General features: G+C 36.9%; 2 protein-coding genes across 3 annotated transcripts in view; both read left to right on the top strand.

Moving 5' to 3' along the window:
- The window catches only part of LOC123559795 (uncharacterized), a 67732-nt gene that overhangs the window by 25599 nt on the left and 28255 nt on the right, over positions 1-13878 (top strand). The gene's annotated exons all lie outside the window — the stretch shown is intronic.
- LOC128559766 (uncharacterized) lies at positions 2774-13220 on the top strand. 2 transcript variants are annotated; one of them, XM_053552252.1, is made up of 4 exons: positions 2774-5061; positions 5423-7048; positions 10178-10323; positions 13050-13219. In XM_053552252.1, exon 1 carries the CDS (start codon positions 3221-3223, stop codon positions 4514-4516), a length of 1296 nt encoding a protein of 431 aa, XP_053408227.1. In that variant the 5' UTR covers positions 2774-3220; the 3' UTR covers positions 4517-5061; positions 5423-7048; positions 10178-10323; positions 13050-13219. The 2 variants fall into 2 exon arrangements, with proteins under 2 accessions (XP_053408227.1, XP_053408226.1); XM_053552251.1 differs by having other exon boundaries at positions 2774-7048; positions 13050-13220.

Below are 13878 nucleotides of genomic sequence, written 5' to 3'. Positions count from 1 at the left end.
TTTTTGGTTATATAATAGTTGTCTTGCCATCTGATATATGTTACATTATGTTATTTGTCATACATGTCACATGCCCTTATGGGCCCTGAATAATAAAATAAACATCAAACTTGAAACACGACTCTCCATTATACCTTGTGAATTGTGAATTGATGCATACTAGTGTTAGATGTCAGCTGATATTTGTGCCTAGACAGACAGCCTACTTCAAAATTTCAAAGTGTGATTTTATGTAGATGTGAGGATGCTGCTGTCTTTCGCCTGTATATTACTATATGCCAGTGTGCATGTACAAGGACTGGGAAGGACTATACTAGAAGGGGATGTCTTCATTGAATTTATAGGAACCATTTATGTGGAATGCGGGAATGATTCCAATTCCTCCTGCAGTAACATTGAGGCAGAAACTGTGCAAAATATTCAAGCAATAAAATGGACATTATCAAAGCTAAATGAAGCAAACTACATTCCAAATGTGAAAATCGGTAAACAAATTTATATTGTTCTGTTACAAACACTTTTTCTACTGATGAAAGAAAGTTTATTTCTAAACAGTACTATAAACACACATAATGACTTCTTCAGCTTGTTAAATGATTTTATGACCTTCATTTTAAATACTTGGTTTTTAGCTTTAACAGCCGAACAGTTTCACGCGACGTCTTCAAAAATCAGAAATGTGGAGGATATAACCTTATATTAAATTTAGTTGAATTGCCATTTGCACGTAGGATAGCTTCGTCTTTTACTACTAGAAAGTCTCATCCAAAAGGCCTGGGCCTGAAAGCATTAACGGTTAAAGACTACAAGTTAGACTAAAACAACTGCAACAAGTTAGACTAAAACAACTGCAGATATTCAACTTGCCTTATTGTTGTTTACGGCAAATTTATACTGGCGAAATGTAAATGCTCTGTCTGTTTGTACATTCAAACAAAGTTTCATGATAACAAGTGAAAATTTAGCAATGATAGAGCCAAAAGAAAATGTAGCCTTTCAAATTCAGATGTTCAGACTTTAAAATACGAGTCCAGTAGATCGCTAAACTCGCCATGAAGATGTGATATGTGTTATATGTGTTAAAGAAGAAGAATGACTTAAGCAAGAAGAGTGATCAATTAAAGTTTAATAGCTTTATCCAGCTTCTAGTCTAGTAGAAGAAAATGCTGATACAATGTACTGTTATATATAGGGAAAGGACTCATGTACTGCAAATATTTACCTCACTGGCTTGAGCAGTTAAGCCTAACAAACAGACTTTCACTTTTTTTCTTCTGTTGTAGGTTTACGCGTTAGTCAGACTTGTAAAGAAGAGGGAGAAGCTGAAAGACTTGCTTTACAGCTGGAAGTGGAGCTGTATAATAGCCGAGGACAAGATGTTAGAATTGTCGGTGAGTTCGGGGGTTGTCAGTCTGTCTTTCTAATATCTCTTCAAGGACTTTTTACATATTTTATTCTACCAACCAAATTTACACAGGATTTTTTAATTAAATGATGAGATTTAATTATATATTAGATGATTGCATTTTGATCGTATTGTGTTATTACTTCTTAATTAGAAGTTATTGAGCTAATGCTGAAATTTCGTAGTTATTTCTAATGTTGTAAACAATATAATCAAGACTTGAGCTACAAACAATGCAGATTTTCAACTTGCATTGTATTCTACGGAGATTTTAGCGAAAGATATGTTTTTAACTTCAAAGGTTTTCATGAAATCAAGGCTTAAAAAGAAATGTTTGCTTTCATCAGTGTTAAGCTTTAATCAGTTAGATCCAAACTATTCTAAGAAGTATGTGAAGAAGCTTTGAAACTGACATTAGCAATGATAGAGTATCAATCAGTGTAATAGCTATATTCACTGGATTCAGTCTGAGTTAGTTTAAACATTGATACAACTCGGTGTAAACTGAAACAGATCATGTACATACAATATTTCACCATGTTGACAGTAACCTGCAATAAAAGTCTTATTTTTTTCCTGTTGAAGCTGTGGTTATACCAAGATCACTCATAAGAGGGGAGATTTCGAAGGCTTGCTTTAAGTCAAAAAACGAATCAATGAGCAATTTTTTTCGGGGATTCGCATGTCATATGATAATACTTTTCGGATATCAATATTTTATCTACAAAATTACGAATAATTACTTGGATTCGAGATGTATACAAAGAAAATTTTAATTGTACATTAGCTGAAACTGAGGGCAAAAACATCTGTCGTCAAATTTCATTACTTGAATTCGAGGAGGCTGTTCCAGACTCCGTATACAATCAGTACGCTATCCAGGCGGCTATGGTCATTGCAAAAGTTGCTAAGAATGTCTTTGGGAGAGCATGTCCAAGCAATATGTACGAGATTTCTAGACACACGGAATTAACATTAGAGAAAAGTTCATAAAAAATTGTCACATGATACAAAGCATTAATTTTGACGTTTCGGGATTTTAGAGAAAAAAAGAGTTTCATTGACTTGGTTTTAATTTTCCCAATTGTAGAATCAACCTACACATATAATGCAATTGTCTTGAGATTATGAAACGAGAGAGTTAAAGAAAAATTCTGGCAAAATCAATTTGAGTTTGCTTTCGGTGTTTTATTACCAAGTATGATCCAAACAAAGTCATGTGACGAAGCTATGGAAACAGACATCAGTATAAGATCATCGATTGCAATATACCGATTTGATACAGGGATTCACCTAAGTCTTGGGAGTTCTTTTAGCTGACCTTGTCATCGGTGCTACTGAAAATGTTTATTATAAAAGAATCCAAATGTTACGCGTCCGGTATTTTTATTTTCCGAAGCTGGTGGATATATCCAAGGACAACACACTAATATTTCGAAGGGTGCCTTTGCTTTAAGTCCACCAAAACGAATAATCAGCAAGTTTCGGGAAGAATGGAAAGGTACTTTTACGGATACTACAAAATTGTATCAAGAAATAGAATCAAATACTTGGATTCGAGATGTATACAAAGAAAATTTTAATTGTACATTAGCTGAAACTGAGGGCAAAAACATCTGTCGTCAAATTTCATTACTTGAATTCGAGGAGGCTGTTCCAGACTCCGTATACAATCAGTACGCTATCCAGGCGGCTATGGTCATTGCAAAAGTTGCTAAGAATGTCTTTGGGAGAGCATGTCCAAGCAATTAATTATGTACGAGATTTCTAGACACACGGAAAACATATAGAGAAAAGTTCATAAAAGAATTGTCAATGATGCAAGCAATAAATTTTGACGATTTCGGGAGTTTTAGAGAAATAAAAGAGTTTCGGGATCCTGACTTGGTTGTTAATTTTACCGAATCTGTAGACATCAACCTACACATATATATGGCAATTGTCTATGACGATGATGAATACGGAAGAGATGGAAAAGAAGAAATTCTGGCAAGAAGTCAAGGTTTCGATGTTTGCTTTCCGGTGTTTATACCAGTAGATCCAACACAAAGTCATGTGACGAAGCTTGAAACAGACATCAGTGATAAGATCATCGTTGCAGATATACCTATTACTGGGATTCTTGTCTTCGGGAGTTCATTTTTAGCTGACCTTGTACTCGGTGCTACTGAAAATGTTATTAAAAAGAATCCAAATGTTACGCGTCCGGTATTTTTATTTTCCGAAGCTGGTGGATATATCCAAGGACAACACACTAATATTTCGAAGGGTGCCTTTGTTTTAAGTCCACCAAAACGAATAATCAGCAGGTTTCGGGAAGAATGGAAAGGTACTTTTACGGATACTACAAAATTGTATCAAAAAATAGAATCAAATACTTGGATTCGAGATGTATACAAAGAAAATTTTAATTGTACATTAGCTGAAACTGAGGGCAAAAACATCTGTCGTCAAATTTCATTACTTGAATTCGAGGAGGCTATTCCAGTCTCCGTATACAATCAGTACGCTATCCAGGCGGCTATGGTCATTGCAAAAGTTGCTAAAAATGTCTTTGGGAGAGCATGTCCAAGCAATGAATTATGTGCGAGATTTCTAGACACATGGAAAACACATAGAGAAGAGTTCATAAAAGAATTGTCAATGATGCAAGCAATAAATTTTGACGATTTCGGGAGTTCTAGAGAAATAAAAGAGTTTCGGGATCCTGACTTGGTTGTTAATTTTACCGAATCTGTAGACATCAACCTACACATATATATGGCAATTGTCTATGACGATGATGAATACGGAAGAGATGGAAAAGAAGAAATTCTGGCAAGAAGTCAAGGTCTCGATGTTTGCTTTCCGGTGTTTATACCAGTAGATCCAACACAAAGTCATGTGACGAAGCTTGAAACAGACATCAGTGATAAGATCATCGGTGCAGATATACCTATTACTGGGATTCTTGTCTTCGGGAGTTCATTTTTAGCTGACCTTGTACTCGGTGCTACTGAAAATGTTATTAAAAAGAATCCAAATGTTACGCGTCCAGTATTTTTATTTTCCGAAGCTGGTGGATATATCCAAGGACAACACACTATTAATATTTCGAAGGGTGCCCTTTAAGTCTACCAAAACGAATAATCAGCAGGTTTCGGGAAGAATGGAAAGGTACTTTTACGGATACTACAAAATTGTATCAAGAAATAGAATAAAATACTTGGGTTCGAGATGTATACAAAGAAAATTTTAATTGTACATTAGCTGAAACTGAGTGCAAAAACACCTGTCGTCAAAATTCATTACTTGAATTCGAGGAGGCTATTCCAGACTCCGTATACAATCAGTACGCTATCCAGGCGGCTATGGTCATTGCAAAAGTTGCTAAGAATGTCTTTGGGAGAGCATGTCCAAGCAATGAATTATGAGCGAGATTTCTAGACACACGCAAAACACATAGAGAAGAGTTCATAAAAGAATTGTTAATGATGCAAGCAATAGATTTTGACGATTTCGGGAGTTTTAGAGAAATAAAAGAGTTTCGGGATCTTGACTTGGTTGTTAATTTTACCGAATCTGTAGACATCAACCTACTTGGCGATTTTCCAGCGTATGAAGTGTACAGTCATCAACTGTGCAAAGCTGAAACTGACAGGGCCTGTCTTGTCAAGGTATTTTGATTATATGAACCACCTGAGAAGAAGACGTTTGTTTCTTGATAAATTACGGTTTGATTATTTTTCGTTTTCAAAAGTCGAAAAATAAATTTTAAAGGTACAGAATTGCTGAAATAGATGGGGTTTTTTCTAGACATTACGTATTGCAAGATATCTAAACAGTATTCTATTAACGTTTTTTTTTCCTTACGAAATCATCATGGCCTGCCAAAAAGAGTAGCTGATGAAGGATGATCGGATACTCTCATTGCTTTTAAAGGTGGATAAATCTTAGCATGATTCCAGTCACCATCATAATAATCAGTCTGTCAGGTATTGAAAGTATTGCTTTCATTCATTGATTGCCTTATTACAGATAGCCGAGTACAAGAAATCAAAGGAATTGCAGGTAATCTCCAGAAACATCAAGGACTACGGTGTCAACGGAGAGGAACTGTTGTGGCCAAAAATTCGTAAAGCGCAGTGCCCTGATGGGAGGTTTTGTTCGCACTGCTTTGCAAAACGAAGATGAAATCTTATTTATCCCTGGTGACATGTATATTGTTGGAATCGTGCCTGTACAAATAAAGGACCAACACCACTGCAATGCGAAGATATAAAGAAAGGTGGGCTGGACATTGCTGAAACTATTCGGTTTGCAGTGACAGCGGCTAAAAGAAAACCGGTGGCAAATATCGGCATCATCATAATTGATAGCTGCAATGACCCGCAAGTTATACAGGAAAAGATATTGACATTGTATAGATTTGGTGTATACATAGATAAGCAGTATAGGCCCGTTGGTGACAGAATTCTGGGTTATATTGGTGGCTGATCTAGTGACGTTAGTATAGCAGTTGCGGAGTTAACGTCTCGCTTGCGATATCCGCAAATAAGTTATGCGTCAACAGCACCGGTTTTAAGTAAAAGTTAACTGTATCCGTACTTCCTACGTGTGCCAAGTCCGGATGATAAACAGGCTAAAACAATCATTGAGATTGTGCAGACAGTCGGGGGAGATTTTATCCAAATAGTTTATAGCGCAGGTGCATACGGGGAAGGCGGTAAGGATATTTTGTTGGACCTGTTAAGTGTGTCGAACCTTGATATTTGTGTTGCACAACAATGCCTGTTGCTGCCGATAGTGATGGATCTGTTGTACTGTCTAATCTGAGAAGATTTGCCGAAGTTAAAATTGTTGTTTTATTTCTTGCATCATTTGATGTCCCACATTAGTTGGAAGCATTCAATACAATTGCTAAAAATGAATTTCTTTTCATAAGTTCTGAGGGCTGGGGAACCAGATTCGACCATAAAGAGAAAAGGAATTCGACTGTTACTTTGAATGGAGTTACGACAAAACTTCTCGAAAGAAATGCCAGTACGTGAATATTTTTTCAGTCTACATATTTATTTTGTTTTAACATGCAAAGTGACAAATAGGTTTCATATTACAAAGAAATAATCATGACTGTTTTGCACTTTTACCATTTATACACTTAGGTAATTACGACTATTGATTGTTTCGTTTCCAAATGTTGTTGCCTGAAAGGATATGAAAAATATAACGGCAAATAATCGGACTCCATTCCATGGTGTAAGTAACTTATCTTTTTGCTTAAGCCGGTGCTAGGGGGTGCGAGAGGTGTTGCACACTGCATTACTTTTCATGAACAGACTAAATCAAACCGAGTCTTCTATTATTCTTCTCGGTTGCATTCTTTGCTTCCAAAGGATTTGTTCTTTACAGATTTTATTCATGAATACTTGAAATGCAAAGTATTTTTCATTCGCCATTTTAATGATTATGTTTTTCTTTTACTCAGAGAAAAGAGTTCCTTTAATGTATATACTACTGATTGATTTTCGATTGGGCGCTTGGACGCCATTTGCAGAAGGCGCTGTCACTGCACTTTTAGAGGGTGTAGAAACAGTTCTCAGAGAGAAGTGTAGTGGAAATTCAACAACAATCTGTGATACATACAGGAATAGTACACTTGATGTAAAAATATACTTTATCGTATTTCATACAGGTATTTCCCTCTGCAGATTCATAAAGTACAAACACTTGTGGATTTTAGATTTATACATTTATATATCGTTGCCTTTTGTGACCATTGCGTATGTACTGTACACTATCCCGTGACTTCATATCACCAAAAAATTATTACAACAGGGTTACCGTTATCATACTAGTAAGCTACGAATATCTTTCAGTAATACTATGGAGAGGTACATGTAGTTAGAAAATTCGGAAATTTGAATATAGTCCTTATTTTGATCAGACATTTGTAAAATGTATTAAAAAGTTTATCAAAAGAGGATACGATGTGAAAATTGTGAAGCACAATGCATGTTTGGTGATTGACCCTCTGCAGTAAATCGCTACGCTTTCCTATTTGATAGTGCGATGACAAAGTGTAAGACTCCACGACTTTCTTCTAATACCTATATAAAATGGACGGAGGGAGTGTAAGTTTTCTTAGTCGTGCCCTTAAAAGTAAGGCTCTTGGTGTTCTGACTTCCGACAAGTTGTTGAATACATTGGTGTAATTAATTATACCTTAGATTTACCGTAATTTTATATTTTACTAGTATTTTTTCACTAGTGTCAGAGCCGTTCTCGGCGGGGAATAATTTTATTTACATTGTGTTGTCTAACTTATTGAAAATAGGGTGAGTGCGATTTGGCATGCACGCGTTTAAACCTCCCAGTTTCCTTTATATAGGTTGCTGACCGTTACTGCCCCTATTTTCAACTTGTTTTCTGTCTGTCTTGTATTTTGTGTTGCATATGTTGTCTTGTTTATTGTTAGCGTTTCTTTCCTCTTTCTCCTCACTCCTCCTATCGCCCGTCCTTTCCCCTGGCAATTGCTTTGACATCCCCTCCCCTTTTACTATGAGTAAGTTGTTGTGCCCACCATAATTTTGGCAGCCGGAATCCTAAGGCGGTGCCCGATTCTTGTTTTTTTCCTGTTTATATGTGTGCGTTTGTGTGCTTGTGTGTCTGTGTGTCTTAGGCGGTGCCGTACAATGTTGTTGTATCTTGCTTGTCTGATTATGTAGATAAGTTAGTTGTGTGTGTGTGTGTGTGTGTGCGTGCGTGCGTGCGTGCGTGCGTGCGTGCGTGCGTGCGTGCGTGCGTGCGTACGTGCATGTGTGTGTGTCTTTTTTACATGAGTGTATGAGCTGCTGTGGTTTACGTTGTAGGGTAACTGTGATTAAGGAACGTGGCATTCCCTTTTGAATATTCATCCTTGTTCCACTTCCCCTTCCACCCCATAACGCGCCCCACTCCCCCAACCCCCCACACACAAACACACACACACCACCCTATCTACTCCTTACCCCTTCCTCCCCGTTCTATCTATATTTTGCATAAAATTAAAATGTAATTGTTGGGTTTTGAAGCAATCGCGTCTAACATTTTTCCGTTACAGCTCCTTTTTGTAGTGGCCTTCTTTTGCATATGCGTGGTTCTTGGTCTGTGTTTGTTATACTCTGTGCTTCCGAGAAATCTACCCTTACCTATTATCTTTTAAAACTTCATGTGTGTTAAAAGTAAAGTTTGGTGCGCGCCATAACCCGGTTTAAAGTTCCAGGTGACTGTTCATGGCGGTAATCCACTATGTTCCTCTGTTGTTGTTTTTTGTTGTTGTTGTGTTTTGTTTGTTTGTTGTTTAATAGCCTCGTTTCCGGTGTGTACTTACAGTACCACTGCGCAGCAGTTAAGGTAATTCTGCACTTTTGATAAACCGGAAGTGATGGCGGAACGTCATTTATTCGGAAAACGTAGAATAATGCCTGGATTCGGCGTACGGAAACGAAAATCAGTTTGTGAATCAAGAACAGCCTGTGAGTAAATGTATTAAAATGTCACTGTTACTATCTTTTTAAAGTTAAAATATGATCTTAAAACAAATTACACGCTAAATAATTCAAAATAATGTCTTAAAATTAGCCTGAAATGGATGGTTCACTTTAATCATAGGCAAATATCTCAAAAGTAAGCACATGGACCTATACATTTTATTTCACCATATTATAGGCCATATGTATTTTTACGATTGTGAGAAGTTTCATAAAATTCTACATTGTAGAAAAATTTCTATTCGGGAAAATGTTATGAAAACTGCGTTTTTCCCATAGACTCCCATCATGAAAAATTGCGTGAGGTCGAAATTTTTCAAATCAGTCTAGCAAAAAATCAAGCACACGACCCTATTTTTTTTCTCTGCTGAATTTTCTTAGTATATTCCGAAATTTTGAAAAATCAGAGTTTAATCAAATTCTACACTGTAGAAAAAATTTCGATCCTAACGTGCAGAACTACCTTAAGTGGCAGGTAATCCAGACAAGTTGTTTTACTTTGTCATATGTTTTTGTGTAAACATCACTCATTTACGTGTTAACGTCACTCATGTACGTGTTAACGTCACTCATTTATGTGTAAACGTCACTCATTTACACACCCACGTACACTGCTGTAGCCGGGTTGCGTTTCATGGAGTCTGCGTTCGTAGAGCGTGTTGCTACGTCATTGTGTTGATGGTTGAGATAGTATTTAAATGATTTTCTTTTATATTCCATTTGCTTTGCTATAAATTTATTGTTTTGCACATTTAGAATCTACATATCGATGTCTGTAATGAATGCATAGGAGATTCACTTGGTGTGAATAACAGATGAATTTATGTAAATATGACAATACCTTTAAATCTGTTTACTTTAGTTTTTTCACTTGATCCAAGTATGTATTAACGGGAGGAAAATCATGTTTAATTCACATGCTCCTAATGCATGTCTTTTGTTGTTTTGTTTTTGTTTTGCTTTTTGTTGGATTTGTTGTTGTTGTTGTTGTTGTTGTTGTCAATTTAGCGAGTGCTTTGAAGCATTAACTGGTTTTATTCATAACTTCTTACAAAATGCATATAATCTTGGGAGCCATTCAGCTTATAGATCTACTCAAAATAACAGTTCGTACTCGGAAAAAATTTATACAAAAATATAACTCTTGGAATTGTGTTCCTGTCTACCTATTTTTAAACAATATGCAACTATATGGTTAATGCCATATTTGTAATAAAGTTCCTAAACAACATTGAAGCCATGCTTTATTTTTCATAAATAGGTCGGCGACAGCTCTTTTGGTGTTGATAATGAGCAGGTAGCTTTAACATTCCAAACATCTATGTTCAGTAGTATTCGAGGAGAAGTCGTTAGCTCAAAGTGTGCTAGATATATAGACGAGTGTTACCATTGTCTTCCTCCGCCACCGTACGTTTTTCTTCAGTATATGCAATCTGTTGTCTTTTAGATAGTTTATTTACATAAATTGAAGGATTAAATAAAAGTTTACGTGCATGTATTATGTGTTATTGAGTATATAGATGAACTTACACTGCTAGCTGTTGTTTTTAGCTCACCTGAGAAAAAGGCTCAATGTGTGCTTTGTGACCACTTGATGCAGGTTGTCCGTCCTCCGTCATGCATCTGTCATCAATTTCTTGTCTGCACGATAGTGGTTTTATTTATGATTTGATATGAACCAAACTTGCACACAACTTGTATCACCATAGGATTTTGGGTCCTTTCTTGAACCAGCCATATCCCACTGTGGGATCCAGTGTTACAGGCCTTGAAAGGGCAAAAATTAGCTGATTTGGTCTTGTCTGCACGATATTGGTTTCAATTATAATTTGATTTTAACAAAACTTGCACACAACTTGTATCACTATAAGATCTCGGTTCTTCTTATGTTGAACCAGTCATATTTCATAATGGGCTCTGGCGTTACGGCCCTGAAAGTGCCAGAAATTGGCTATATTGGTTTTGTCTGCTCAATAGCAATTTCATTTATGTTTGGATTTTTACCAAAGATAGTAGGTATAGGTGGATTTCTCGGAAGCATAGTATCACCATATAAGATCTCGGTTTCTATCTTGAACCAGTCATATTTCATCATGGCTTCTTAGATAGGCGTAGGAGCAGGGGGGGGGGGCAGCGGGGGCCAGCCCCCACCAAAGCTAGGAGAGGGTGGGGGGCCCAACTATAGTTTGCCCCCCCCCCCCCCCCCCCAATATTTTGGAAAAGAGATATAACTTGCAGTCTAATATAACATTTACTTACTTAGTTAGCATCATATAATTCTTTTCAACCTGATTTCTGATTTGCATTTGGCCTTCCCTTGTATTCTGACTTGTCCCTTTCCGTAGTGTGAGTACTGAAATCTGTACGCGCCATGCCAAGGATTGTTTGATTACATTTTATAAAATATTATATCATGCAGCGCAATCACTACAGTTCCGGTTTGATCGTCTGCAAAATCTATGTAACTATTAAGCCTGTTTACGCATGTAAACGTTATGTATTTTTTTTGTTTTTCATTTTCCATTCTAGGGAAATGATATTTCCACAACTTTATATCACAATTAGACAAATGCAGCGCTAATTGATTGTATGTCCAGGGCTTCAACAGAAGAATGTAAAAAAATAGCACACTTAATTAGAACAATACATAATATGACTGATTAAGACAGTTCAGTGCCTAGTCGTATGTGTATCATCAGAATAACTCAATGATTGCTAAAACATAGAGGCTTGAGGGGGCCTGTGGCCCATTTGGCCCCTGTACAAGGCTTTGTCATGAATAATGCACCGGGGATACCTTGCCGCCCCCCCCCCGCCCCCCCGCTGCCGGTCGAAAGGGTTTGCCCCCCCCCCCCCCCGAAAGTCAAACTCGCTCCTACGCCCATGATTCTAGAGTTAAGGCCAGGGCTAAAAGTGCCAGAAGTTTGCTAGTTTAGTCTTGTCTGCTCAATAGCAGTTTCATTTATGTTTGGATTTTTACTAAACTTGCACACAACTTGTATCACCATAAGATCTCGATTTCTTTCTTGAACTAATCAAATTCTGCCATGGGTTCTAGAGTGACGACCCCTGAAAGGGATATAATTTGGCTATTTTGGTCTTCTCTGCTCAAGAACGGTTTTATTTATGATTGGATTGTATCCGAACTTGCACACAACTTGTATCACCATAAGATCTCGGTTCCTTTCTTAAACCAGCCATATCATACCATGGGTTCCATAGCCCCCGAAAAGGTTTGTTGTTTCAGGTCTACATGTCCAAGATGAGAAAATATCAAGTTTCATAACTAAGCAGTTTCGGTTAAAATGTTATCAATTACATGTATATATAATTATTTTGGGGAAATATATGGACGTTTGCATGCATTTAAGACCTTCTTTTAAGGACGTATGCTAGAATTTGAGGCGAAAATTTTCCCAATAACAGAATTTCCTCAAACTTTGGATATTGAAGGACAATTATGTAGGAAACAAAAATATGCAATAAAAATCATAGGTCACCGGTATAGAACAGGAGTTATCCCCCAAAAATGCCGGTTTCAAGGGCAAATAACTCTTATTTCGATACCGATGACCTATGATTTTTATTGCATATTTTGTTCCTTAGATGATTGTTTCTCAGTATCCAAAATTTGTGTTTTATTAAGATAAGGTATTGTCTTCAGTGAAAGCAAATAAGTTGACACAAGCTGTTAAAGAAACAGATGATAATCCCAATTAAAAAACTGTAAAAAAAATCAGGCAATAATTATTTATTGTGTAATGTTCATGTTATCCAGACAGGCCATTTGTACAGTTTTTTTGTTTCATTTGTAGTGACAATCGTTATACAAACATCCTAGTAAAGGACATTGATACCCGTACCAGACCGGACCGGAGAAGCAGTAATCTCGCCTAGCACGTCATTATCTTTTTTACCGTAAGGGGAGATCACTGCCCAGGAGGTTGGCGGAATACACCTTCATGGAACGTGTTTTCTGCAAAGAAAGTAAAAAATGGCAGCTTATAATTGGCATGTTAAAGTGGTGTAACGATTCAATGTAAATTCAATTGTTTTGTTTTTTTATGTGCAATAAATACTGACATTAGTTTGCTCTAAAAATTGATATCGCAAAATGGTTATTAATATTTCAGAGTGAAGGACGACAGCAGTAGCCTATCGCCTGGCATGATGTTGTTGTTCTTGGTGTCGTCTGCTTTGTTTTGGCGGGAATCTTCCTGTTCATCTACTGCAGACTTGGATTCTGCCTTGCAATAGGTTGTTAAACTTTAGTCATATATAACGACCAAAAGCAAACAACTACTGCCTTAAAAAAATTAACTTACGAGGGTTTTTGCCCCACTCGGGCCGCAATGTGAAAAAGCCATCCGAATGGCTTGCAAGACGGTCGTAGGTTCTACTCAAGTATCCATTAATGATTGAAATAATGAACGAATGAGCGCCTGGGGTCTTCCCCTTCCAGAAAATCTGGAAAGACGAATAAAACTTGAATTTTGTAGATATGAATTAAAACTCAACAAAACAAACAAACACATAAACATGTAATTAAAAGACTGAATTTTATTATTTAAATATTCATCGTTTTGATTTGTTCACGTAAATAATTTACCTTAACTATTGCACAATTTGAAAAAGACATCTAAGCGATTACATTGAATCTAATTAATAAAATATGACAGTTTACGTGTATGTATTATTAAGAACTTAAGAGGTATAAAAGCATAGAAATTAATCCAAATGTATATGAGCCGTGCCATGAGAAAACCAACTTAGTGGGTTTGCGACCAGCATGGATCCAGACCAGCCGCGCATCCGCGCAGTCTGGTCAGGATCCATGCTGTTCGCTAATGGTATCTCCAATTCCAATAGGCTTAAAAAGCGAACAGCATGGATCCTGACCAGACTGCGCGGATGCTCAGGCTGGTCTGGATCCATGCTGGTCGCAAACCCACTATGTTGGTT

Source organism: Mercenaria mercenaria, chromosome 10 (assembly GCF_021730395.1).
Source record: "Mercenaria mercenaria strain notata chromosome 10, MADL_Memer_1, whole genome shotgun sequence".
In the NCBI taxonomy this organism is placed as follows: Eukaryota; Metazoa; Mollusca; class Bivalvia; order Venerida; family Veneridae; genus Mercenaria; species Mercenaria mercenaria.
This window is presented reverse-complemented; position numbering and strand designations above follow the sequence as displayed.